This window comes from Drosophila teissieri, chromosome 3R (genome assembly GCF_016746235.2).
Source record: "Drosophila teissieri strain GT53w chromosome 3R, Prin_Dtei_1.1, whole genome shotgun sequence".
In the NCBI taxonomy this organism is placed as follows: domain Eukaryota; kingdom Metazoa; phylum Arthropoda; class Insecta; order Diptera; family Drosophilidae; genus Drosophila; species Drosophila teissieri.
The window spans coordinates 6,689,723-6,715,567 of NC_053032.1; the positions used below are offsets into that span (position 1 = coordinate 6,689,723).

Genomic DNA, 25,845 nt, shown 5'->3' on the forward strand with positions numbered 1-25,845 from the left:
AAATTACTTTGTGTAACACAGGTTAATTTTTTCACTTGGGTTATCTTTATTTTATAAGAATTTAAAAAGCTTAATGCCGTTTAGTTATCAAGTCACATTGAGACGTGTTTTGTGATCACAAAGCTAACTAACTTGTTTTTTTTAAATACATCGGAATTATTATGTGATGTATGAGAATTATAACTGTACAAGAAAACGGTAACAGACAAAGGATCATTGGATTTCCCCTTGAGTATAAAAATTCAGTTTCGGCCATTACATCTGATTTGGAAATGGGTTGCTTGCTCGCACGCCCAAGTGGCAGGAGTTGTTTTGACCTTGATATTGAGCACAAGAAACAGCTGATACGCGGTGCAGGCACACCATCACATGCACGGCGACCGACGAGGAACATTTATTATTTATACGTAAAGCCCGCCAGCTTCCCCGCAAGCACACACATACACACACTCCAAGACACCAGGACCCCAGGACACGCTCAGAAGCAAAACAAAGCCAGCTGTGGCTGCTTGGCTGGCTTTCTTCTGGGTTTTTCTGCACGTGACCAAGACAAGGACGCGTTGCGTTTGAATCTCGCGTATCCTTAAGATGCACACCCACACTCGCACGCCCGATATTTTTTTCCTGGCCAACAACAATAAATAAAAACACACACTGGTGAGCGGGGAAGCCGGAAAACGTTGAAAAGCGCGCACACGTACCACCGGAAACGGAAACGGAGACCGAGACCGAGACCAAGTCAAGAAAAAACCCACTGCCTGTGTGTGTGAGTTTTCGCTTGTTTTTTTCTCAATATTTTCGCATTTTTTCGTGGGAGCCTTCCTTGCGGATGAGATACTTTTTCTTAACGTTGCCGCGGCGACGAGCAGGAGGCGAAGGAGTTCCGCCGAAGACGTTTCTCGTGGTGTTGTCGTGTTGTTATTTCGCTGGCTGCACTGGTAGTAGTGGTCACACGCGCATCCACATCCACTTCCGTGTCCGTATCGGTATCGTTATCCTTTGTTGATATCGTCCTCGGCGTTACGGACTCAAGGAACATGTTGCGCACGGAGAAAAAACACGGAGCAGACTGAACGGACTTGGCGAGCGTGCCGGAGCCGAGAGCACGATCCGTCACCAATGTAAAAACTCAACTAAAGCGATGATGAAAAAATCTGAAACAATATATTTTTGGGGGGCGAACCGCACACACAGATACTCTCCAGAACACACACACAGATGCAAAAGCGACGCAGCATCGACAGGCAGACAGACAAAACGCGCACTAACACCACTGCGAAGCTTCAAAACGCAGCGGCAGCAGAGTCCATCTGTGTGTGTGTGTGTGGGCTTGTGGGTGGCAGTGGGTGGTGTGGGTGTGGGCCTGGCTTACTAAAGGCCGCCGCCGGCCGACACAAACACTCACACAGCCAAGCGGTAACTTCGAAAAAAAGCAGCGGCCGCAGCAGCAGCGCCAACAACTAAGCGAGCAAAAAAATCAAATACAACAAAAAAAGGACGTTGCAAAAAAAAAAACCGAAAAAATATCCAAACGCACACAGAGAAAAAAGTTTTGGTTGCATAGGCGGCGAGCTGTGGCGTCGCAGTCAGCGCCTCTGCTGCCGCTATTCAAATGCTGCGGCGTCGGCAGCGCTGCCACCTGCCAGCAGCAGCAACAACAACACCACAGGAGCAGCGCCAACATTGACCCAAACTCAAAGAGGAGCGTAAAGGAGGTGGGGCAGGGGGCTCTAAAAAACGCGGAAAAAAATTGTGTAAAAAAATAAAGGGGAATTTTGCGCCGGCGACAAACCCACGCACACAAGCACATGGCCATGCCAATACACTCACACAGCCGCACAGGAATTTTTTTCGCTGTTAGCCTTTGCCGCCCCAAATATCCTGTCTGCCCCTCCCCCTCCCCCTTCCACCCCCTGCCCCCTTTTTTTCATTTTGTTTTGTTCGACTTTGATGCGAACGTACTTTTTTATTGCGCAAAGGAGAGGGGAATGCTGCAGGAGAAAGAGAGAGCGAGAGCACACGTTTCGGTTGACTTTGCAGGCTGTTTTTGTGTGCCTTTGAATTTGTTTGCGCTTTGTTTTTGTTTGGCACTGGTCAACAATTAACAAAAGTCATTATTGTGGCTCTGCTTTTCCCCGGCGATATTTCAGCTAAAATTCCGTGAACTGGCAGATTAATCAATAGCGCCGGGAAATAGGCAACTGTTTTGGTGGTCGCCTCGTTTCTGTGGTTGCCCTTTCTAGCACTCAATCAGCCCGACATGGGTGGCGCTAAAAATCCCCAAAAAATTGGCGGCAAGGGGTTGACCGCCCAAAGGGGTGGGCACAAGCAGCACTCACCTCGGGCAGCCGAAAAGCAGCAGAAAAAGCAGGAAAGGCAGCAGCCTCCGCCCTGACCTAAGCCACCGCGCTGGCTTAACTGCCAACAGCAACCACCTCACATTTGGCCACCTACTCCACCCCTTTCAGCCGCAACCCCCGCCAGCCCCAAAAGCCCCCTGCCATCCCCAGACATCCCCAGCCAACCCACTGCTTCCCTCTGCCGACGTCGACGTCGACGTTTGTCTGCTGCCGTGGTTGCTGATATTTCTAAGTTCTTTTTTTCGCATTGCAACCTTGCCTCAACTTCTTCGCCCGGCAAAACCCTCCCACTCTTTTTTCTTCCCGGCAGTTTGCACTTTTTTTTCCCAGCACTTTTTCCATTTCCATTTGCTGTGCATTTTTTCTCTCGGCGCCCCTCCTTTTTCCCCATTTTTTTTCCTGCCACAGGAAATAAATTTTTTCCTTTCTGTCTCCCCGTCTCGCTTGCACCTTGTGCATTTTGACCCCCCTTTCGCAAAACACAATCATTTTTTTGCAGCCATTTCCCCACTGCCTTGGTGCTGTTGCTATTGCTGTTGCATTTGCATCTGTGTTTTCGCTTTTAGATTTTGTTTTTTAGGTTTTTGCATCCTGGCCCGCGGCAGAAAGAAAGGGAGAGGAAGAGCCTTAAAAAATAGCAGAGTTGCCATTGAAAAATACAATTTATTATAAATTGTTGTTTTTAGTGCCCAACTAGAATTGGGTTAGACAAAGCGCCGATTGAGCCGGAATTCTTTAACAGGTTGTTTTGCGATTTATAGTTCAATTCACAAAAGGTCACTTAGTGAACTGATTTTTCCTATTTAAAAACATATCGACCATCGTGTGTGCTGGCCAGCTTTTCAGGATTTAAATATTTGGTTTTTATCTCACAACATAGATTTTTATACTGTATGTTTTAATTCGGGAGTCGGAACGTAAAAAATGAATAAATACATTGCACATCAAATTTAAAAATGGAAATAAATGGAAATATTGTAGGAGTGTTCCCTAGCAACTATACGATATCTATCTGATTTATCTATATTTTAATTAATGATTTGCTGATTTTATGGTTCTAGTTTAGAGGACTATGCTCTAAGATGTTGAACGATTTTCGATTCTCCTGAAAAGCTTGAACGGATTTAATATTTTGTGCTTGCTGCCCCCGAATGGATCCTTCAATTTGCGAGGCCCCGGATAAAAACATTTTGATCAACTTTTGTGTGTGAAAAATTAATTATCACCACGTGGCAACACTGTCAACGTGCTTTGATGCTATTTTTCCCACTCGTTTTTGCCCAGTACTCGCAGTTCAGCTCCCCTCTTTTTTGCATGTTTTGTGGATGTCCAAACATTTTTTATGCTGTTTTGTTGTGTTTGTGTTCTTTTTTTTGCCTTTTTCAATACGCAACGGACAGTCACACATATAGGGCCACACACGTATTTGAACACACACACGGTCACAGGCGAATCAGAAAAAGTACAAAAAAGCATTTTTGGAAAAGGGAGTGGGATAGGGGATTGCATGGGCTTATTGCGATGGATGCGTGACTCGTATTTGTGGACTTTGAATACAAACAAAACAGTCGGACACAGATAGAAACCCACACAAGTGCAATTATGAATACTGCACCCACACACACGCCGCGTAATCACAGAGAGAGAGAGACACGCTCACTCACAGCAATGTGTGCATTTCAATACGCATTAATAACTACGAATTCAATGTGGCAGTGGCAACCATCCTCAGGATCTCAGCCCAAAGCTCACCCGCTCCCTCAAATGCTCACGCACACAGACACACACCGGCGTCATGCAGCTGACGCCTAAAAAAAGACTACAAAAAAGCATAAAAATCAAATTCGCCGCTTTGTTCGTTAATTTTGCTGCCGCTGCTTTTCAATTCAGAGCCGAACCTGAAAAGTGCCCTGATAATTTTGTTTTCACTCTTTCCGCACTTTAAAATCGCAGGAAAATCAACTCAAAAACTGGCTAATGATTACCAATTAAATTAACAGACAGATCAACGTTTCGTTTTCAAAAAAAAACTCCAAGCTCAAAAATCTTTTTGAATTCTAATTTTTGTGTTTTTTACTCAACATTTTCGCTTTCCGACGTGCCCGCCGCATGAACTGTAGCATTTTTGCTGGTTGCATTCTATGTCTGGTGGCCGCAAAACGGTTTTCCATGAATTTTTCATCCATTTAGCGTCGCCATTGAGCCATTTTCTGGGCGCTTAGAATTCATAGATACTTTAGCAAATTGTTTATTCAGTTCGATTTTTTGCACTCTTTTTGTTTTTGGGGATTTTTAGGTTTGTATCGTGACACTGAATCTCGGTGTGACAATAAATTCTCTATTAAAAGGGTTTTATCTGGGCTTTGATTGTCTCTAACGAATTTATTTGAATCGAAAATATAAAACGAACAGCCCTGACTAGTTAATAGAAAAACGACAGACCAAATAATGATTTATGAATTATTGTTAAGCACAAAATGTATAATACGAATTTCATTTTTTTATATTTTAATTTACGAATAGCAAATTGCCCTTTTCGTTATTTCTCAGAATCATATTAGTCGCCTTAAACGTCGCCAATTTTATATCTGCTGATGAATTTTTCATTTTTCAATAAACAGTATTTATATAAAAACAAGAGAGAACGCTATAGTCGAGTTCCCCGACTATCTGATACCCGTTACTCAGCTATTGGAAGTAGGAAGGAGAGACTTCAACACTGACAGTTTTTGGGGGTTTGTGGGCGTTAGAGTGGGCGCGTCAAAATGGGCTAATAAACTTGTATGTATCTGGAGTCTACATGCTGAATCTTAACTTTCTAGCTTTTATAGTTCCTAAGAGATCTCGACGTTCATACGGACGGACAGACTGACAGACGGACATGTCCAGATCGACTCGGCTATTGATCCTGATCAAGAATACATATATTATATATACTTTATGTGGTCGAAAATGCTTCCTTCTGCCTGTTATATACTTTTGAACGAATTTAGTATACCCTTTTACTCTACGAGTAAGAGGTATAATTATCTAGAACATTTATCAAGTTTATGTCATTCAAGATCCTGACGGATTGTTTATAAATGCTAGTGCCACAGTAGGCACTGTCTACGGCTGATCGCATTTTTGAGCTGCCAGAACTATTTAAACCGTCAGCTTTCACCCGATTCCAAATAAACCGGAAGTGTAAATAAACATTTCGGTCTAGTATTCGGAGAAGCGAGCCGATAACTTCTGCGTTGCTGAGTCAATTCGAAGTGGCTTCCCTTCGGAAATTGCCAACTGACCAGAACAGCTGAATCAATCGCGAGCTGAATGATTAGTGGTTCTGGGAGTCAGACGCTCTCAAACCGATTTTATTTGCCGGCCGATAGCCCCACAATGCAGAACAAACGGAGGCTTCTGCGGGAGTATAGGTCCTACGATGACCTTAGCGAGCACTACCGCATGTTCGTATCCCAGTCCCTGGATTCTCTGCAGGATCGCGTGGACATGAATCCCAGTGGCAGCGATGGGTTATCCACGGACGGACTCGACTTCTGCTCGCAGTCCCACTCGGGACTGCTGAGGGAGCACAACTTCAAGATTAAGTCGTACTACTACAACGTGGGGAGCTGCGTACACTGCCGGAAAAGGTGAGTTGCCTTTTTGTGTTAAACTCAAGGGGCATTACATGTGTCTAATTGTTGAAACGTGGAACTTCTGAGAGGACTTTGATCAGAGCTAGCCACGTTTTTAGGAATTATACCCTCTCAAGCCTCCCTAACCTGCCCAAGCGTGTTCCTGGTCTTCTTCCAGAATCCGCTTCGCCATGGCCTGCCTGCGGTGTCGGGCGTGTCCGCTTCGGTGCCACATCACTTGCTGCCGCCAGCTGACAGTGAACTGCATCCCACAGCCCCAAATGACCACCAAGCGAGGAAGTCTCAGCGATTATGCGCCTCGGGTGGCGCCCATGGTGCCGGCCTTAATTGTCCATTGTGTGACGGAGATCGAGGCGCGGGGATTGCAGCAGGAGGGACTCTACCGTGTGTCCTCGACCCGGGAGAAGTGCAAGCGTCTGTGTCGCAAGCTGCTGCGTGGCAAGTGCACGCCGCATTTGGGCAATAAAGACACCCACACATTGTGCTGTTGTGTAAAGGACTTCATTCGTCAGTTGGTTCACCCTCTGATTCCCATATACCACCGAAGGGATTTCGAGGAGGCCGCGCGGCATGAAGATCCTCTGGTTGTGGAGATGGCGGTTTATCTAGCGGTCCTGAAGCTACATCAGCCTCACAGGGATACGTTGGCCTACTTAATGCTCCACTGGCAGAGAGTTGCCGAAAGTCCTGACGTCCGTATGTCGGTTAACAATCTAGCCGTGATCTTCGCTCCAACTCTGTTTGGGGATCTGGATCTGACTCTCGAAAATGTGGTCATTTGGCAGCGGGTGCTGAAGATGCTGCTTCTGTTGCCCGCCGGATTTTGGTCTCAGTTCTTGGAGGTTGACCCCCTTCCTACTTCATTGGGCAGCACCAATGATTTTGAGGACCGGTACAATCAGCGCCAATGGGACAGCTCGTCCAATCTGGGATGGTCTTCGGTTAAGACCTACTTTAGATCAATGGTAAGACCCATGTTTTCACTTTAACGGATTTGGATAACATTTTATTTTCATATAAAGATATTCATATCTCTAAACCAAATTCAATATAAATGCCTTAAAGTGGAATTATTGTTTCAGGTTAACCTTAGCAGTACTAACCTATAGTAAAATGTGGAGGACTTGAGACATCAAGAATGGGTGAAGTCTCCTTTTGTGAGTGTTCCTGTTTTTTTTTTCATTTTATATTAGCTCTTTATTCACTATAATAATAAAATTAATAAAAATTGGATCTCTAAAATGTTGTGTGTATGTTTTGTTGAATTAAACGCGGCTAATAAACACTTATTATTGCATACGAGCAGCTTGAACTCAAGTACAATCCCTGATTTGTTAAATCACCATAAGCTACTCTATTAAAAATCCGCATTACTTTCAATATATAATATGAAATTCGGATGATGAAATAAAAAGACGAAACAAAATCTTATTCGCACCACATAAATAATCTAGCATGGCCCAGAGCAACGTTATCGTAAAACTATATATTTCGAGTATTGAAACATTAATAAACATTTTTAATTGAATTTGCAATTTTTTTCGGCGAACGTTGATTAATTCCCAACCGCTGAAAACATGTAAAAAATTAATAATTTCCATTTCCCATATTTATGTTTCTTTGAAGCGTAAACCAAAGCACAAAGTAAAATATTTCGCCGCGAACACATATAAATAAGTTAAAGCGCCAAGAAAAAAGTTAGCATTTTAAAAACAATTTGGAGAGTGCCGTGCAAAAAAGTGCGGCCATTAAATGCAAAAAACAAGCAAAGCAAAACAAAACTCGAATGCACTGAACGAGTGCATAAATAGACTCACTCCCAATATCAGTCGATCGGATCCCAGGCCAATACTCGTACATGGACATGGTCCAAATAATGTATAATACAATCAAAAACAAACACAAAGCGAGACGGCATGTGTGTGAAGAGCATTTGCAATGCGCTTCTGTTGCTAACCGCCAGGAATGGCAAATGGGCTGGCAATTGTTGCAGTGCACTGCAGTGGTCGCCCGTTAACGTTAACCAAATGCTAATGCCAAAGGCCACAAAACGCAGGCACGCACACCAGCGCGCTTTTAGGGGCAGTTCGCACCAATACCGTGGCAGAAAAATGCGAAAAAGGCGAAAAAATGCAAAAATAAATAGGCAAAACAAAAATAAAAATAGTTTACATAATTCATGTATTATATCGGATCACATTTTAATGCCCGCCGCATGTGTGCGTGTACGGAAAACATTGCCTACTTGGGGGTGCGAGTTAAAATTGTTTAACAAATGGCATGGCTGCAATGTATGTGAGTGTGCGCGGCGTGTTTGTGTGCGCCTGCATAATTCGCGTGCAGTTTTTGCTTTTTTAAGACTTTTTAGCCTATTTTTATTGTTAATTAAATGAGGGGAATAACAGACACAGTCCACCGATGTGGAGCATGCAAGTGTGCGTGTGGGCAGCGTTCGCGAGTATGTGTGTGGGCGTGTGTTTATTTTGATGTGCGCAACAATTTTGTGCAATTTTTCTATTTTTGTCGGCAGTTTTTCACCCGCTCGGGCATTTTCCGCTTGTTGTTCGCATGTAATTTACTAATTGATAGTGTGAGCTTGCCCCATACCGCCATACCGCCATCCCGCCAAACCGACACGCACCCGCCCCTCTGCAGAGCTCGGACCACTTGTGTAATTGTGTTAGTGCCTGCCACACATGAGCTCACACAAAGTTTAAAGCGCAGCAAAGAATAATGGAAAAAAGTAAATGCAAATGTCAAACAAAACTAAAAAAATGGCGGTTAAAAATAGTAGACGCGTATTATGCGTGGCGGGGTGGAGCAGAGAGCACAACTAAAAACCAGAATCTCCCACCAATACTAGCACAGCGTGTTACTAATAAGATAGGGTAAAAATCGGAGCGCACTTTTGTGTTTATTTCAGTTAATTCTGCACTTTTTTGCCCCTTTGCTAGGCGTGTTCTATAATTTTATGTAAGCTTTGTGTTGGTCTCCCCAAACAAGTGGGCGCGGCATGTGCTCCATAAAAAGTTCCCTTTTTCCGTATTCTTCTCGCCGTTTTTTGTGGATAAGACAAATATTTTGTTGAAGGTAAAAAACTTTAAAAAATACACGTTCGTGATTAATTTTGTTTTTAAAGGATTTACATTACAATAAGGACTTTCCTTGGGAAAACAAATATTTGCGTTGAGTTTGGAATGTTTTTGTGGAGTGCTTTAAAAAGCTTAAAAATATGCAAAGAATGCTGTGGGAAATTATTAAATGCAGAATGCATTTTGGCTTGTTTGGCTAAATAGTGAGGTCCTTAAAGCGTTTTTATTTTAGGTTCTACTCCTTTAATGTTTTACCATGTTCATCAAAAAGTCTGTATTCAATCAAGGCTCTTAGTTACTTATTTTAAAAATTATTTTAAAATAATGTGTGTTTTTCATTTGTCCTCTGCAAAAAAAGAACCGAATAAACCTCCTGACATGCGCCCCGAAATGGTGAACATAATTTTTGGTCAGCTGAAAAAACGGGTTGGAAAGAGCAATACCGTACCCCTGCCACCCGAACCATCGGAAAAGGTTGCATGGGAAGAGGAAGAGCAGAGCACACTAACATGATAGGCTGGACGAAACTTCCACACACGCACACTGACACAGGAGAAATGTGGCCAGTTCCAGCTTAAAAGGTACAAAAAAACCGGAGAGGGGAGCTGCTGCAGGACTTTTTTCATACGTACATATGAAAGTGCCAAGTGTAGTAATTCCAATTGAAGCTGGACTGGGCAACAACAAGCCGACTGCCAAAGTCCAGGAGCACGAGCTGGATCGTCGAGAAAAACAAAAAAGGCGAAGTGTGGGTAATTAAAAAAGTAGCAGCAGCCGCTTTTGAGCGTAGAAACGCACTAATTTTCAGTAGTGCAGCCCACACACACATGCAGACCCGAGCAGTACTCCCTGCATGTGCCAAAAAGAAGTACAAAATTGACACACTCGCAGAAGGACGAAGTGCACACACACTAGCCCGCATGCAGAGGAACACGAAAAAACGGAGAGCGTAGCATACTTTTAGGCATGCTGCTATTTCACTTTGTCCCGCACAAATGAACACCTCCGTCCATGTCGGCCCTCTGGCACCCCTTTGGCACCCCCACCAACAGCCCCATCTACACCCCGTTCTACTCCCCCTTGATCACCCCTTCTGAGGGTGTGTGAGGGGGTGTGCTGGCATCGCTCATCAGCGCTGCAAATGTTGTTAGCCTCGCACCGCAAATTGTGGGCATTGTGGGTGTGGCATATCAGCCGGACACATCATTCGTCCGAAAATGTTCGCTGTCAACACTGCTGTTCTTCGAGAACAAAACAAAACCCGCGGAAATAGTTCACTTAACATAGCTGCTGGAAGGGAAATCTATTTTGGGAGGTTCTCAGGTGACTCTTTGGCTATGCTTAAACTGAGTTTCCTGTAATATTCAAGAAGTCGAAGTGAATTGAAAGTGAGCCCAGAGAAGAGACGCCATCATATCTTAGGCCCACCGGTATGGAATCTCACGCATATCGGTGACCCACAAGGATTCTTGGCAACAGCTCTCCTCTTACAGCTGGCACCTGCCAGGGTTCAGGCCACAAATAACCGTTAAAAAACAATAAGCTCAATTAGCAGCAATCAACGCAGGCCGTGGACGCTGCACAATTGACATTTTACGGGCAAGTGCAGCTGTTGGTTCAGGGGTTTTGGCCTGGCTTTTAGCCACGGCTTGAGTGTCAATGCAAGTGCATGGGGAGCCGCGAAAAAATGTGAGAAAACGAGGCAACATGATACGAGCACTGGCTGACTGCACTGAAAAACACTTCGAGAGTTTGGGCCCAGAAACAAAAATAATCCAAAACGTTGATAGCATCGATTGAAATTCATCCCCTTGCCTAAAAATATATTTCATCGTGGATGCCACAGACCCTTTATAAAATGGATTTTAGTTGCCAAAAGTTTAAAATTATTATTTAAAGGCTTTTGGAAGTGGAATTAAGCAGTATTACATTAGGAATAAAAATTACAGAGAAGAATTTTTTTCTTGTTCAAGTCCAAGTTTGTTCTAAGCTCTAGAAATAGTTGGGCTTAAAAATATAAAACATAAATTGTAGAAGTAATTACTTTCTTGATGGCTTTTAAAAATGTTCATATTTTTTATTAAAAATCTTCACAAATATGCATGTGAGTAATAAATGGCTTTCCCCCAGTGCCATTGAAATTCGAATCTTTTGTCGAGCTTAATCAAGTGGAAAATTGTAAACAAAAGCCGATGCCTTGCCGGGCTCTGTCAGAGCTTCGAATCCGATTGGACACGATCCCCCTCGGTCACCCAATCTTACGGTCAACTGGTTCCTGCAGCGCCGTCGGCTCCGGCATAATTTAACAGGGGCCACCCTTAGCCTTGAGTTCCATTGCCAGCAGCAGGCATATATCGAGGTATAAAAATCGAAACGGGAGCGGATGCACTCACCTGGGGGCACATTTTGCACTGATATTTTCTCCCACTCCCTCCGCCGGTGGCATGTCCACCTGCCACAGAGGAGACTCCGCCGGGTCCGCCCATTTTGCTGGCATTGATCGGCTGGGGCACCACCAGCAAAGCGGCCGCCGAAGCAGCTGCCACCGCCTGGTTGTGATGGTGGACGGCGGCGACTGCGTGGTGGGAACTTGCACCAAGGCTGGAATTGCCACCCACCGAAGCGCCACCGCCTCCTCCGCCAACTCCGTTGGATGCACCTAGACCCAGGCCACCTGCAATAAGAAAAAATGGAAGTCGATCAGGTACAGGATGCTTGTGATATAAAATGAGACAAAACACATTTGAATTGGGATATAGAAGCTGCAAACACTTTTAGGCTATTTTTATTTTTAAAGAACAACTATCACAAAAATGTCCGGAATCGATGTTCTTTTCTGTAATCAGTTTCCAAGTGCCCGTGAGTCATCACCTCACCCATCAACTCACCTTGTCCGGTAACCGCGTGATGCTCCAGACGATTGTCATCCAGAAAGTGACCTGCAAAAGCAATTGAGTTGTTGCATTTAGTTGTTATATGTCAGCGGAGTGGCGCCACGGCTTGGGGCAGCATTAGTGCTGCCCCACGGTTGTCCATCAAGTTCTGGTTCGGTCGCTGGTCGTTTGGCGTCCGTTGAAGTTGCCGCCGCTGACGTTCACTCACGTTGGCCATGTCGCCACCTGACCACCTGACCACCTGAGCAACCCAGCTCCTGGCTGCCTGATCTTTTTTCTAATTAAACTGAGACATTAGTTGGCCGTGCTGATTGCCACTGGGAAATCGCCCGAGGAGTTATGTGAAAATAGTTTCGCATTTGCCCGCGCTTTAGAATTTTTTTCCCGGCCCATTTGCGTGCAAAAATTGTGTGAATCCGTTAATGAGTTTGTCTGCCCTGCTGGAAGGCTTGGCGGACGTAGAGGGTAGCCCAGGATTTCGGGGTAATCATCTAATTATGAACAATAAGCACAATAAGCGCTGGGGAAATTCCTCTGTAATCCGGCTTAGACAAACGAACTGAACCGAACCCAAGCAACCCAAGCAAACCAAACCATACCAAACCGAATAGCTCGGTTTCTGGGCGCCCCGCTGCTATGTCAAAAACATTTCTCTAATAAAGCATTTGCAGATAATTGCTGGGCCCCGTCCACCGCCACTTCTGTGTTAATTACACGAGAGCTGGCCACTGGCGCCAGCCGGAAAGTTCAGCTAATGAACAGGGGCTTGAAGCTAAAGCTCCTCAGCGGCGTTTCAAATGGACGACCGGCAATATGAGCCGGGTGCACCAGTAAAAGTTGCCTTATTGTTAATTTGTACAAGCAGAGTATCCGATCCGAGTACATCTACATCGAAGCTAACAATGTGGACGATCGCTATCGTAACAAAGGCAACAGCAACAGCAAAAGCAACCGTAGCAGCAACAACGACCTTATTGGCCAATTGCCTAGCGTTGACATTATCGGTCGGCGATCATTGCCGCCAACGTCAACGCCAACAAGCTCTGGGGGTCCAGATACAGGTAAAGGTAACTTTGCCTGGCCGACCAGCCATCCGGAGGGAAGTTGCTGCTGCAACTGCGCCCCCAAACAGGAGCGTGTTGCTGTCAATGTTGCTTGTTGGCGGTTGGTAGTTGCAAGCTGGCTGTTGAAGCGGCAACAATTCCGCTACCAGCAAGCCGGGCTAAAATGTTGTTAGCATTTTAGGAATTTATGTAAACATCTTGTAAGTATTCTGCGACTGTTGTTGCTGTTGCGGCTGCTAAAGGTCAATTTTCAGCTTATTTCGCTGCACTGCGAAAAATGTGAGCTAGGTACATATATAGTCAAAATATGATCGTTTCTATTAATAAAAAAATATTTAACTAATAAAAAGCAATATGAAGTAATGTAAAGTATATGTAACCCTTGTATCTCATTGGGCATCTCAGATCTAATTATTTGAATATCAGCTTATAAGGACATGGCATTAAGGTAATTAAATTCAAAATGGGAAATGGGAAATGGGAAATGGGACGGTTCTGTTGATAATCGAATTCTTCTCTGTGTGATACTCCGTGGGAGTATGAGAACGGAGCGGATTGTCTTAGCGGCTTTTGTTCGGCGGCCCGCACGCGTTTTCCAATTTAGCTTTTGCATTCTTCGCGGAGTGAATGCAGATCGGTATCTGGGAGATCTGCGGTTCGCGCGCCTCGATCTGAATCTTGGAAATTCGTGATTATCGGTCGGCCTGTTTTTGTGAGCAATTAATTAACAAGAGCATTGTTGTCAGTCCGGCTCGGTTCTGGGTAGATCAAGTGATCCGGTGGCTTCTTGGGATAGGTCCACTGGTGACTCACCTTTCTGCAGATTGTTGTGGTGGTGGTCGTTCATTTTGGCCTAAAAGGGAAAGGAGAACACGGATTGACATTTAGTTAATGCGTCACTAGGCGGTCCCAAAAGTTTGGCGGCGTGGAAAAGCCAAAAGCAATTCAGTTAATTCGATTTGCAATTGCCGGTTCTAATCTGGCCAATCCACGGTAATTGCTTGTTTTCTAATGTCAATTCATAATTATTCCACACGCATTTAATTAACCCCATCAACTTAACATTATTATCAAATATTCATTCGCAAATGTGCCAGAGTGACCTCGCATCAAATGGCCATAAAACAATTTGGAGCGCTGTCAAAATATTTATTCATTACACAAATTTTCTAATGACTCTCAAATCGGCAAATCGCATTACAATGTCCGGCGAAAAGCGAATGCAGTTATCACAGTGTCACGAATAATCACGAATAACAAATGTTTTCGCCAGCTGTCCGGGCGATTCAAAGCTAAACAAGCGATAAATGAATTGAAAAGCAAATCGAATGCGTGACAAAACCAACAGTCCAGACACATCAGCTCCACTGACAGCAAATATAAATAAAAATTCTAACCGCCAGCGAGAGTGATAGATGGAAACAGAAATGAAAAAAATGTGGAGTGCGGAAAATAGGGAAAAGAGTTGTCTAAAAAATGCCACCGCTTTCGATTGCATGTAAATTCCAAATGTGGGTTAAAATCCTTCAGCCAGACATGACCTAGGACGAACTGGCCTCCGTCGTCATCGATGCGATGCCAAAAAAATGGAAATCGAATAAAATAAACATGGCCCGCCGCCGGCTGTGTCAAAAAATAAATGCCAGCCGGCTTTTTTCTAAACTATTTCCATATGCTTAGGTCGGGCGGGGAAGCCCCGAATGCAACAAGAAAATATAAATACAAATATTGCAGCGGCGAAACAAAAGCAAAATCTAGTCTGGCTTTGGCCAGACACAGTGGGCAATGAAAGTAAATAAGCGTGATGGGTGGTTAGATGGGTGGCTAAGTGGGTGGCTAAGTGGGTGGCTAGATGGGTGGTTGGATGAATGGATGGGTGGATGGATGCCTGGGATGTTGGGAGGTGCAGGCAGCGGAGAGCAAAACAAATCCAAAACGTTGGCGGCACGCGAGTTTAGAATTTGTTTTTGTTTCGCCCCTACCACCGGGCGGGCCATAAAGTTATGCCAGTATGTTTTACCACCGTTCGGATACGGATCTATAGATAAACTGCTATTGCCAAAGCGAGGAGCGCTGCCATTTAGCGGCTCACTTACCTCGTACTCCTGCTTCAGGGACATCGGGTGATGCTCGCTGGCATGCTGATGACTGCGCGGCGTTGGCGGCCAAAGATTGTAATCGCTTATGTCTTTGGCATGCTGTGGTTGTTGGTTTGGCGGTTCGTTTTGTTGGTCGATTTCCCGATTACCCGATTACCCGACCCACAGCACATGGAATAAAGAATGTATGTCACATATTAGTGGGAATTCATTTTACTTTCTAAGGCGACCCTGAGTATTAAGAGGTGGTCTTTTAAAGATGGCCAAATTGAACACCCGATGGAAAAGTGGATTTTCATAGTTAATGCCAATTATTTTCTAAAATGTAAGTCATTCATTAACTTCGGTATGTACAATATGGCCATTATTATGATTTAGCATGAGTTCATTTTGACTTCGCTGGCCTTGGTAATTAAATTGCAAAAGACTTTTGTTTGTTCAGTGCTAAATGGAATTCAATACCAACTTCGTTAAATCAATTTTAATTCAAATTAATACAAATATTAAAATCAGTTTTTAAGAAACGCTTCCTTAAACAGCTAAAACAGTTAGGCCAATTAGTTAATTAGGCCAACTAACAATGGGTTGCTCAACTTATTATTACACTTCATTTAACTAACTGAAAATCAACCTCATCTTCCTACCGACCATTTATAACAATAGGTGAGTCCGGTTTCCCAGATATCTTAACCCTAAAATGTTGAGATCCTGTTGCGTTAAAAGCAAAACTGGCACTCGCCGTGTGCAGAATATTTTTGCCTTGGTGCATAAATATTTTTGCTGTAGGACAGGAGATGATTCCCTGAAAAAATTAATCGATCGGATAACTGTTTGTGTGAGTGTGACCTGAAATTCAAATCCACTTTACAGCGTCATTTTTTCAAACACTTGCTACAAAATAAACATTCAGAGCGTGCCTAAATATAGTTTGCACTCTTGATCTATTGTAACAAGATCTCCGCTTCCGATGGGCTCAGCAAAAAATGGTGGAAAAAAGGGCCTGCATGAATTGGAAACCGCCAAGGAAAGTCGAACAAAAAGAGGTGGCCAACGGCTCGAAATACTAATGCAAATAAATGTGAGTGCCAATTGAAATAGAAAACCGCGCTGCACACAATCGAGGTGTCAAAGCGACGGCGATGGTGAATGTCGACGAGAGCGACAAAAGTGCGGCGGCTTTCGGTGTTGGCCCAACTCAAAAACGTGAAAACGCAAAAAATCGGAGCAAAACAAAGCAGGCCAAAACACAACTAAAAAAGTGTGGCATAGCGCAAGGGGAGTTGGCCACTGTGTGATAGGCCCACACATATGCGGGTGTGCGTGGGTGTGCGTAGGTGTGCGTGGGTGTGAACCGCTGAGCGTTAGCTTTGTTGCTTTAGTTGCCTCTCCTCTCCTCGCTCTCTCTCTCTGGCTCTTTCTGGCTCTGCGGCTCCTTTTGGCCAACTCTGCACCGGCCCACTCCCTGCAGCCATGACTAGTTAGTAGGAGGGCTAAAAAGAACACAAGAGTGGCAAAAAACGCGCAGAGACAGACACACACGCACAGACGCAGCTGCTGATGCTGATGTTGATGCTGATGAAGATGACCAGAGCCATGGACATGGCTGTGGACATGGACGGAAGTCCCCTCTAACAGACCAGCACCACATACCAGTCCAGCAGCAGCAGCAGCAGCAGCGGCAGCGACAACAACAGCAACAGCCACAGGAAGGCGTCGCTTGGCCCACTCCCATTTTCCATTTTCGCCAAGTTCGGTTTGCAGTACGCAGCAAAACTGGACAGGATGAAAAAGGAAGACATTTGCGAAACGCAAAAAAATGGCACAGCGCAGCAGCAGCTTTCTCTTTCTCCTCTGCTGTCTCGCTCTAAAGCTTAAAAACAAAAAAACAAAAAAACAAAAAAACACAAAAACCAAAGAGTTTCTAAAGGAAAAAAATCAAAACAAAATTTTTTAACCCCTTCGCCGGGCAGCTGGCAGCGACGTCGACGTCGGGCGCGTTGGGGGTGCGGCAGATTGGGTGGCTTAGCCGCCTCTATGCAGCGTTAAAAAGTGCAAAAAATTAGGCGGAAAACGTTAAAACATTTTTTCCCTTTGCAATTGCACGTTCTGACCATCCGACAGGACTCACACCACAAGGACCCAGAACCCAGAGCCCAGTCCCCAAAGCGTGTTTTGCACAATGTAGCAACCTTTGCCAGGGGTTTTGGTCCGGCTTGGTCTGGTCAGACTCCCTCTCATCCTCGCAAGACGCTCCGCTCCAACGTACTCCGCCCGTGCCCCTTCACCTTGGCTTTGCTGTTCCTGCTCCTGGTCCAGCTCCTGATCCTGCCCCTGCTCCTGATCCTGCCCCTGCCCCTCTTCCTTGTGCATTCCATTTTTATTTTATTTCCTTCCTCTTCACATCTTTTTAGTCATGTTGCCACTGTCTGCTTCTATTGATTTTTTTCGCATTTAGTCGCTAAAAAAAAAAACTACATTTCTGCTTTTTTCGTGTCCAAATGTTTGACCATCCGCACTTCTGTCTCATTTCTGCAATGCCCTTCGCAAAGGTTAGGACAGCTTTGCAATTCACCAAGGATATTTTTTGGCTTATGAACTTTTGGCTTTTTTTTAATTTTGTCCAAATTTGTGTTTTGAAATAATAAAAGATCTAGAATCTTGATCACGTTACGCTAAATCCGAGTGTATGTTTTGAACTATAAGAACAAGCCGTTCTTCAAGGGAATTCGAATCTTCGGCTATTCACCAATATCTTCACTTCTTGCCTAGGTTTTTTGTCGCGAAGTGCAGCGGGAACTCTGAGGTTAGAATATGTTGTCCCCGGTTCTTGTTGATTTTGTTGCTACACAAAAATGGTGTCCAACTTTGTTGCAATTACTTTAAAAAATTGAAGTTGCTTGCGGTTTTGGCGGTTCTGCTTTCCGTCCATTTCTTTTTTCGCGCACGGACCAACTCCTCTTCCAATTCGACGTGCCGTGACTGGCCCCATTAGTCAGTTTTAGCCTCGGATACAAAATCGGACTCAAATCAAATCGTGGTTGGAGCCAAAGGAGTAAGGGTGAGCAGTGCGACCGGGTTGTTTTACTTCGCTTTTCAATTTTCACTTTTTCGTTGACGGTTCTTTCCTCTAATTGAAGCGTAAGTATTAATTGCAAAGCTTTGTTTTCCAACGCGCTGCGGTTGGTGGTTTCCTTTATGCGGCAGACGAGCTCGAATATGTTTTAAGGATATTTGTATAATTCATTCCCGACTAACTAATCTACTTGCATCCCGAGCTTTGGCGAACATTAAGTGCAAAATTAAATAATGAGCTTCCTTACCAACTTGGCACCGCTTGTCTCGGTGAACTAATTTCGCTAATGCAAGTGACAACAGCAGCAAAAAATGCCGTGATTGTTGACGCAGCCAGTTGGCAAAGGGCACATGAATGGCGAAAAGGATGGGAGGCCATTGTTGAACTTTAAAAATTAATTAACTTCGAATATCCTTTAAGAACCATGCGGGTGTAGCAAAGTTTTAAATGGATTTCGCCAGGACTCGCTAACGAGTCCATTCAGCGGGGATTCCGGGCAGGGTGGGGTGGAGATCCAAGGTGAACCTTTCTGCCTGGACACGTCGTCGTCCTTGGAGACAATCACTCTCCATTCAAAACAATAATTTCGCTGCTTCTTGAAAAAACTGTCGGGAAACTCGCTGGAGCTCAATGAAAAGCAAGAGGAAAACAAAGAAAGACGGAGCAAAAAACGGGAGGGTGAAAAACAAGTCCAACAAAACAATGTTCAACGCGTCGCGCAAAGAAAAACTTGTTTACATCTTAAAAAACGCACAAAAAATGCAAAGAAAAAATTGTACGATTTTTTACACACCGTGGCACGCGAGCCGAGAGCAGAGAGTTTTCCTAGAAATTCGCAGAAGGAGCAGCGGCAAAAACAAAACTAAAAAGGTAAAAAGGTCGAAGGAAGGGGAAACTCAAAAGGATTTTTTCAGCGTCGCGTCTGCTTTGAGAAATGGAAAGGGTTAGAGGTTTAGGAACAGACGTCGAAGGGGCTGAGTTAAGTTGGCCGAAAGAGTTGTTGGCCCGCTGTTTTGCCCAGTGAAAGTGCAGGAGAAAGGGGGTAGGATGCTGGTGGTGTTGAGCTCCACTCCTGCCCAGAAGAATGGCAGCAGATAAGCTGATGGAATCGAAGGAAGTTTTGGCCAATCACTGGAAATGGACTGACCTGAAGCTGGACTCCAGGGCTAAGGTCGTTGTCTTTGGCACTTATTTAGTACTTTTTTTTCGAAAAATAGAAGCAATTTTTTGGGAATATAAAACTGTAATACCACAGCAAGTAGACTTAAAGTGCTGACCAAAATTAATAGAACTGAACTGAAATTAAGACTCCCATTTAATTTTTACAGGCAGCTATCACTCATTTAATTCACTTAGCCCAAGTTTGCTTGCATATTAATTATGGCGCAGCTTCATTGGTCTCTTGGAACCACGACTGCAATGTCAAGTAGAAAAGTTTTCCATGCTCTACTTTTCCTCCTTTCGCAGCTGCGTCCCACTTGCTTTATCACGGAAAAGTTGCTCCGTGACGAAAAAAACTGCAAGACAAACTTCAATGAGAAGTCCAAAAGTTTGTACACTGCCGCAAAGCAATAGGTTTTCTCAAATAGATTTAATTTCCAAAAGGATTTCATTCCCTTATTCAAATTATTAACTCGTTAGAAAATGGAACAAATTGAATGGTCTTCCAGTTTCTATAGTTTTCTTCTTTGAAACATCCTGATCTTCCTATTTTTTTGTTTACCTTAAAAGTGTTAAGGTGCAAGCTGTCACTTTTGATTTTTTAGAGTGTGGCCTAAATTAACAAGTCAAACGCCCCTTGAATTTTGCCCGCCCCCGTGAGTCCAGTCCGTATACTCACGTCAACGTTTCCGTTCCACATGTAGTGCATGCCTACGGCGCCAGGATCGTGGTGCGTCTGGCCGGTCATGTGCTCGGCCATCACGGCGCTCATCCAGTGGACCAGGCCCTGGGTGGGATTCTGGCCCTGAACGCCGCCGATCGGCATGTTGGCAGCGGCGGCGGCGGCGGCGGCGGCAGCGGCGGCCACAGCAGCGGCCGTTGAATTCGAATTAAGGTTATGAGCCGGGTTCGGATCGGAGTCGGAGATGGAGTCGGAGATGGAGATGGAGGTTGCGTTGGAGGTGGAGGTGGAGGTGGGGTTCTGGCCGGAGTTGTTCTCCTGACTTTTGCACGTGGCAGCGGCAACCGCGTCCGGTTCTGATGGTGGTGACTTTATGGAGCTGCCAAAGTTTGAACGCGTCTGTGATGCGGGTTGGGCTTGATTCAAATTAATTGCGGACACTGAAGTCGCTTGGGTGGCGCTCGCCTCGTTGGGCGGCGTGGGTGGTGTTGTTGGGTGGTTGTTGGTGTGGCCGTTGCTGCTATTACTGACAACCTCGTTGTTGTTGCCGGTGGACCACGAGTAGCCGCTGTTGTTGTGCGGCTTCTGCAATGAAAAATGGTTTGTTGCCTGTGTGAAAAGGGTTTCGTCAAACATTTAAAAATGTGGAGTTGGTTAATGCATTGAGCATGAAAAAAGAAACGGGTTTTTATTGGAATTTATACCGTATCGGATGAGTCGTACTGTGTTTTTTTTCAAAGTAGAATCTTCTTCTCTCTAAGCATTCCATATTCACTGACGAGATAAGAATCGACAATAACAAACCAAATGGTTTCAATGACATTAAGAAGATTATAATCCCTTTTCTAAACATCCAATAGTCAATAATCATCAATAGTCGAAAGTACTTACCTGCCCTATGAAATACTGATACTTTTAAGTTCTAAATCACTCACTGAGTGACCATATCATGTCGCGTATCTAGTACTGGTAGAAACATTAAGTCTCATGCGACAATTACGTTCTAATTGTGGGGCAAGTACTCTTATTTAAGGGTTGCGTCATGTGCACATGAAGGAAGGGCCGACACAGGAAAGCCTTGTTTTATTTGTACTTATCTGTATCCCAAAATAATCCAAATTAAACCCCTTGAAATCCCATTTATGACCCCTCATTTACTTCCACACATATTCGCATACTAACATTCGGCGATGGGTTCTCTTCAATGATGGGTTTCTGCTCCTCATGTCCGGCGGCTTCCTGCGCCCCATTCTCCTGATCCTGCTCTTCGAGCTCCTTCTTCACTTGACCATTCTCCGGAACACAAGCGGTCGCTGCAGCTGCCGTGGAAAACAGCAAGTGGCGACCTGAGGTGGGTGATAGGCTGGGGGCGGGACTGGGCGAGGGCGTGCCGGCGTAGAACTTGTGGTGCTGCTGTTGCTGCAGAACGGCGGTGGCGAGCAGGCTCTTGTAGAATTCGGCGGGCATCAGGAAGGGCGAGGGGGTGGATGTACCAGGGGTGGGCGGTCCAAGGGCGCCCATGTATCCTCCACGCTTCAGCTGATCCTTCAGCATGTCCATGTCCGAATGGCTGTATTTTCCAATGAGTTCGTGCATGACAACCAACTTCGGTGGAGCCCAAATGTAGGCAGCGCTTTTCCCTCCTGCTCGACAACTTCACTTTCAAACGGGAAAGCCCACGCTTACAGCAATGTATCTAACTGAAGCACAGCTTGTTTGATTTTCCACGCACACAAACATTTCACGTTGAAAAAAGGGGACGAAAAAGCAAACAAAAGTTTGCAACCAAATCTGATGTCTTTTTATTTGGGCTTAACTTTTATTTCATTTTAGATAGCGGGGGCGGAGTGCACTTTAGAAACTTTTTCCCCGCCTTTTTTTAGGTGCACACTAAATTGAAACAAATAGAAATGATTTGCCACCAGAAACTTGCCAGCGACGACCTTGAAAAGTTTTGCCGGCTGGCAGTTTGCTATTTTTTGTATCCTTTTTTGTTTTTATGGTTATGCTGGTGATGGACATCTGTAGCAATCCTTTTTACTTGCATACGCTGACCAATTTGTTTTTTCGGTTTGATGTTTCGCTTATTGTTTAGTAAACACTTTGTCGGTTCTCGGTGCTCGTTGTCTCTGCGTTTTGATTTATTTGCTCAGCTGCGGTTTTGTTTACTTTTCATCTATGATTGTTTCATTTTGTGGCTGGCGCTTAGGTTTTTTTGTTTGTTGCGATTTCCGCTAGGTGGGTGAGTAGCGGAGTGTTAAGTTAGTCGTCCAGTGGCGAGTTTTTATTCGCGTTTTCCGTCATATTCATTATGAATTCAATTTTCCAGTATTTTGTTATTATTTAAGATATTATTTTTTGGTTGATAAATATTTCATTTATTTATTTAAAATACTAAGTAGATTATTTTATTTGTTAAAAGCGAAATATGAATATATTTTACTTGTATATTAAATGTAGTTTGCACTGGGTGATAGGAACTTTGCGTTACAATTTTATGTTACACTTGCCGGAGTTTACATTATTAATCCTTATTTTTGCACTTTCGTTGAGGAACTTTATTCGTAAAATCCTTTATTTAGCTTTGAGTTAACAAGCCTTATCTTTTGTAGCTTTTCTACATAAAAAGGAACTTCATTTAATGCCATCGTGGTGTTCGATTGCATCGTGGTGTTGGCACTGTTTTTCCTTTGTATATGAGGCTTAAGGTTGCATCTAACTGTGTACCGCATTTTCCCTCATTTCATGCTGATAAGAAAAGATTTGAGAATGAGCGCTTGCTGGTTGGTCTCCCGGGTGAGTTTGTGTGGGTTCCGGCTGTCCGCCTGTCCGGATGTCTTGTCCGTGAGTCCGTCTACGTCTCCGTCCGTCAGCGAGCGTGGGATAACCTGCAACAACTGAGGAGCCCAACTGGAAGCCAAAGTGCAGCAGCTCAAGGCAAAAGAAAATGGCGAGCGCGCGCGAATGTTTTATACATACAGGTCCACACACATACACCCACAAACAAGAAGGAACACGGCGTGCCTGCATGTGTGTGCGTTAACTGAGACTCTTGTGTGTATTGTGACTGTGTTGTTGCTCCTCTCAACCTTCCTCCGCTGCAGTTTTTGTTATTTCTGCCCTTTTTCATTTTATAATTCCCCCTCCTCGCTTCTTTTTTATATGCACACTGCCCGTTATAAAGACATACATTTGCAGTTTCAGCGCGCACTGCAGCATTTTCTTGTAAGAAAAGCGAAAAATGGGGAAAACTAGAAAATAAAGCTGAATTTGCGCGACATGCGGAAGATGGGGAAGAAACGGGGCGGAGCGGCAGATTGGGTTTCTTTTATACGGTTTGCTCATGTTTGTGATTTTTATTATTTTGATTTTGCCTCGCCGTCTTCAAGCGGCGCTTATGTGTGTGTGCTACACGTCCTATAACAGGTCCTGTGTGCCTGTTTTCCTGTAAAAAGACGTGCTTGCTGTAGGCGTAGACAAGAATAACATCGTTTGGAATTTTTTTCCCATTTGCCGGTACTTGAAAGATGGCAATATCCACATCTACCTGCTAAAAACTAAAGTGTGATTCACTCGGCTTCTAACCAACTATTAAGATATGTGGTAATGTTGCTAAGCTGCTAAACTTTTTGAGGCCGCAGAAGTTAAAGTTATTTTTTGGTTGTCCTTCCAGTGTCAGCTATGCCGAGACTTTGACTTATATTAATAGTTGAAAATATACTAATACTAATAATAATAATATACTAATTTTAAATTTTTGTGATTTTTCTGCCTATTATTAAACGTAAGCATAATGAGCTGAATATAAGGTTTAATATAATTCTCTATTATAGAAATAAAATGTAATTGATATAGCTGAGTAATTTGCTTAAGTTGTTGGGTATCGATAATAGAAGAAAGCAGTATAGTCGTTTAAGTCAGGTCTTTGTCCTTTAAATGCTGGATATAATAACCAGCCCGCTAATCCTAATTGCAGTTTTTCAGCCCTCGTCACGATGCGGCGCCATCTTGCGTGCGGTGGCCGCAACTGTCGGCCGCGAAAGGACACGGACACGGACACGGTTACGGATGTGGATGTGGACACGGACGCGAGCGTGAGCGCGGCACCGCGACCAATAGATTTGGCCAAGTCCGAGCGAACTGAAGACAACGAGAGTTGCAGCCCGCCAAAGGCAACAATCCAGGACCACATGCAACAATCGCAGCTACTGCGACGTCGACTGCGGCTGAGACGCCGGCCGAGGCTGCGACTGGGGCAGAGGCGGCGACTGGTGGAAAAAGGAAAACAGACAGAGCGGAAGCGAGCTCCGGCGACTTATGGCCATGTTTGTTGTACGGGTAAGTAGCAGCAGGAGCTGTGGAAAGCAGCAGCGAAATGGCGCGCGCGAAAAGGAAACTCAAGAAGTAGAGCTCGGAAAAGCAGCAGTAACAAACACGCATACTGGCACACACATACACACACTCGGACATAAAAAAGCCAAGTAAAAGCTTATTTTTTCTTGCACATGAAGCAAAAAAACGCCAGCAAACTGAAAGAAATACATTGCAGGCGTCGAGCAAAAAACGAAATAATAACAAAAAGTTGTAAAAGAAAAGCGAAACCGTGTGATGTCCTGGCACACACACACAAATAGGAGCAGAGGAATATGCCGCGACGACACATCGAAGAAAGGATAAAAACATTCAGCGCTGCCTGCGTCGAAGTCGGCGTCGCTGCCTCTGCCGGCGTCGCTGCTCGAGGATGGCTTCGGATATATATCCTTCTGCTGCCACTGCCACTGCTCAACTCAGCGCCCTCCTGGCCCCGTTAACATTTCACGAGCGCCAATTTCTCTGCTTCATTTTGTTTATATTATTTCCCTTTTCCTTACTAGTTTTTCCCCAGCTCAGCTGAAGCCCGTTGTTTGTTTGTTACCGCTTGCTGTGCAATTTTTCTGAATGGTTTTCTATATTTTCCCGGCTGCAATTTTTTCCGCCCAAGCTAAGTTTAATCTGTTTGATCTAAGTAGATCAATGGGGAAATTAACAGATACTTAAAAATCGAATTTAAGAAGTGAGAGATCGAATCCTATGAAGAACTATTTTAGTTTTAGGAACTTAAATGAAAAGGAATAGGAACTATAAGGTATAGAAACTTGACAATATTTTTTTGATACCATATTGACAAAAGCAATATGATTGTCATTTTCTTAAGCATAAGTATTTTTTATGTACTATTTTAAAAATATGAAATATTTTGTTGCATAATTTCTATTTTATTTTCATATAAAATACCGCGGTCTCTGAGTGGGATTTCCATGTTGGCCTTTCATATTCTAGAGCCCCAACCTCCACCATTTTTATATATTCTGGAAGACTTCAAATCTATACCAAGATTAATTTCTTGCAACGCTCGTCTAAGCCGATTTGCTAAAAAGAAGTACGAGGGACCAGCGTCAGGACCGTTTAAGAAACAGCGATATAAGCGTGCAGAAGTTGCATTTGGAGCGCAGCTTGCGTCGCAGTCGGCGTCGGAAAAACAGCGAGTCGGCGGATGGAGTCCCCAAACTAAATCCCGTCCAGTAGCATATGTTTTTATGTGCATGTGCTGGCTGCTTGGCTTGTTTTCCTTTTATGTTCAAGGATTTTCAGCTGCCCTTTGCTGGCATTCAACACACACACAAATACACATGTGTTTGGCTGTGTGGTCGAAATGTCCTGATAAGCGTAAGGAAAGTGCGTCCATTTTGCATCGCCAGCAGCGGAAAAAATGGTGTTGCCCTTTAAGATGCATTAAAAG

The 25,845-nt window shown here is 44.2% G+C and overlaps 3 protein-coding genes across 3 annotated transcripts in view; 2 read left to right on the plus strand and 1 right to left on the minus strand.

Moving 5' to 3' along the window:
• Nucleotides 1–21,677, minus strand: part of LOC122619231 (zinc finger protein rotund) — a 28,987-nt gene extending 7,310 nt beyond the window's left edge. Inside the window, exons 1-6 of the mRNA XM_043796019.1 lie at nt 21,249–21,677; nt 20,064–20,651; nt 15,148–15,249; nt 13,865–13,904; nt 11,982–12,032; nt 11,487–11,767 (exon numbers count right to left, since the gene is read on the minus strand). Of these exons, the coding sequence (XP_043651954.1) occupies nt 11,487–11,767; nt 11,982–12,032; nt 13,865–13,904; nt 15,148–15,249; nt 20,064–20,651; nt 21,249–21,662 (1,476 nt within the window). The 5' untranslated portion in view covers nt 21,663–21,677. The remainder of the gene's footprint in view (nt 1–11,486; nt 11,768–11,981; nt 12,033–13,864; nt 13,905–15,147; nt 15,250–20,063; nt 20,652–21,248) is intronic.
• On the plus strand, nt 5,533–7,195 carry LOC122619233 (GTPase-activating protein RacGAP84C). Its single transcript, XM_043796021.1, has 3 exons — nt 5,533–5,995; nt 6,159–6,966; nt 7,084–7,195. Exons 1-3 carry the CDS (start codon nt 5,676–5,678, stop codon nt 7,108–7,110), a joined length of 1,155 nt encoding a protein of 384 aa, XP_043651956.1. The 5' UTR covers nt 5,533–5,675; the 3' UTR covers nt 7,111–7,195.
• A 2,384-nt stretch (nt 21,678–24,061) lies between the features above and the next one.
• LOC122619234 lies at nt 24,062–24,408 on the plus strand. The gene is given in 2 exon segments (XM_043796022.1): nt 24,062–24,239; nt 24,242–24,408. Coding segments are annotated over 2 exon segments (345 nt in total).
• Nucleotides 24,409–25,845: the final 1,437 nt, after the last annotated feature.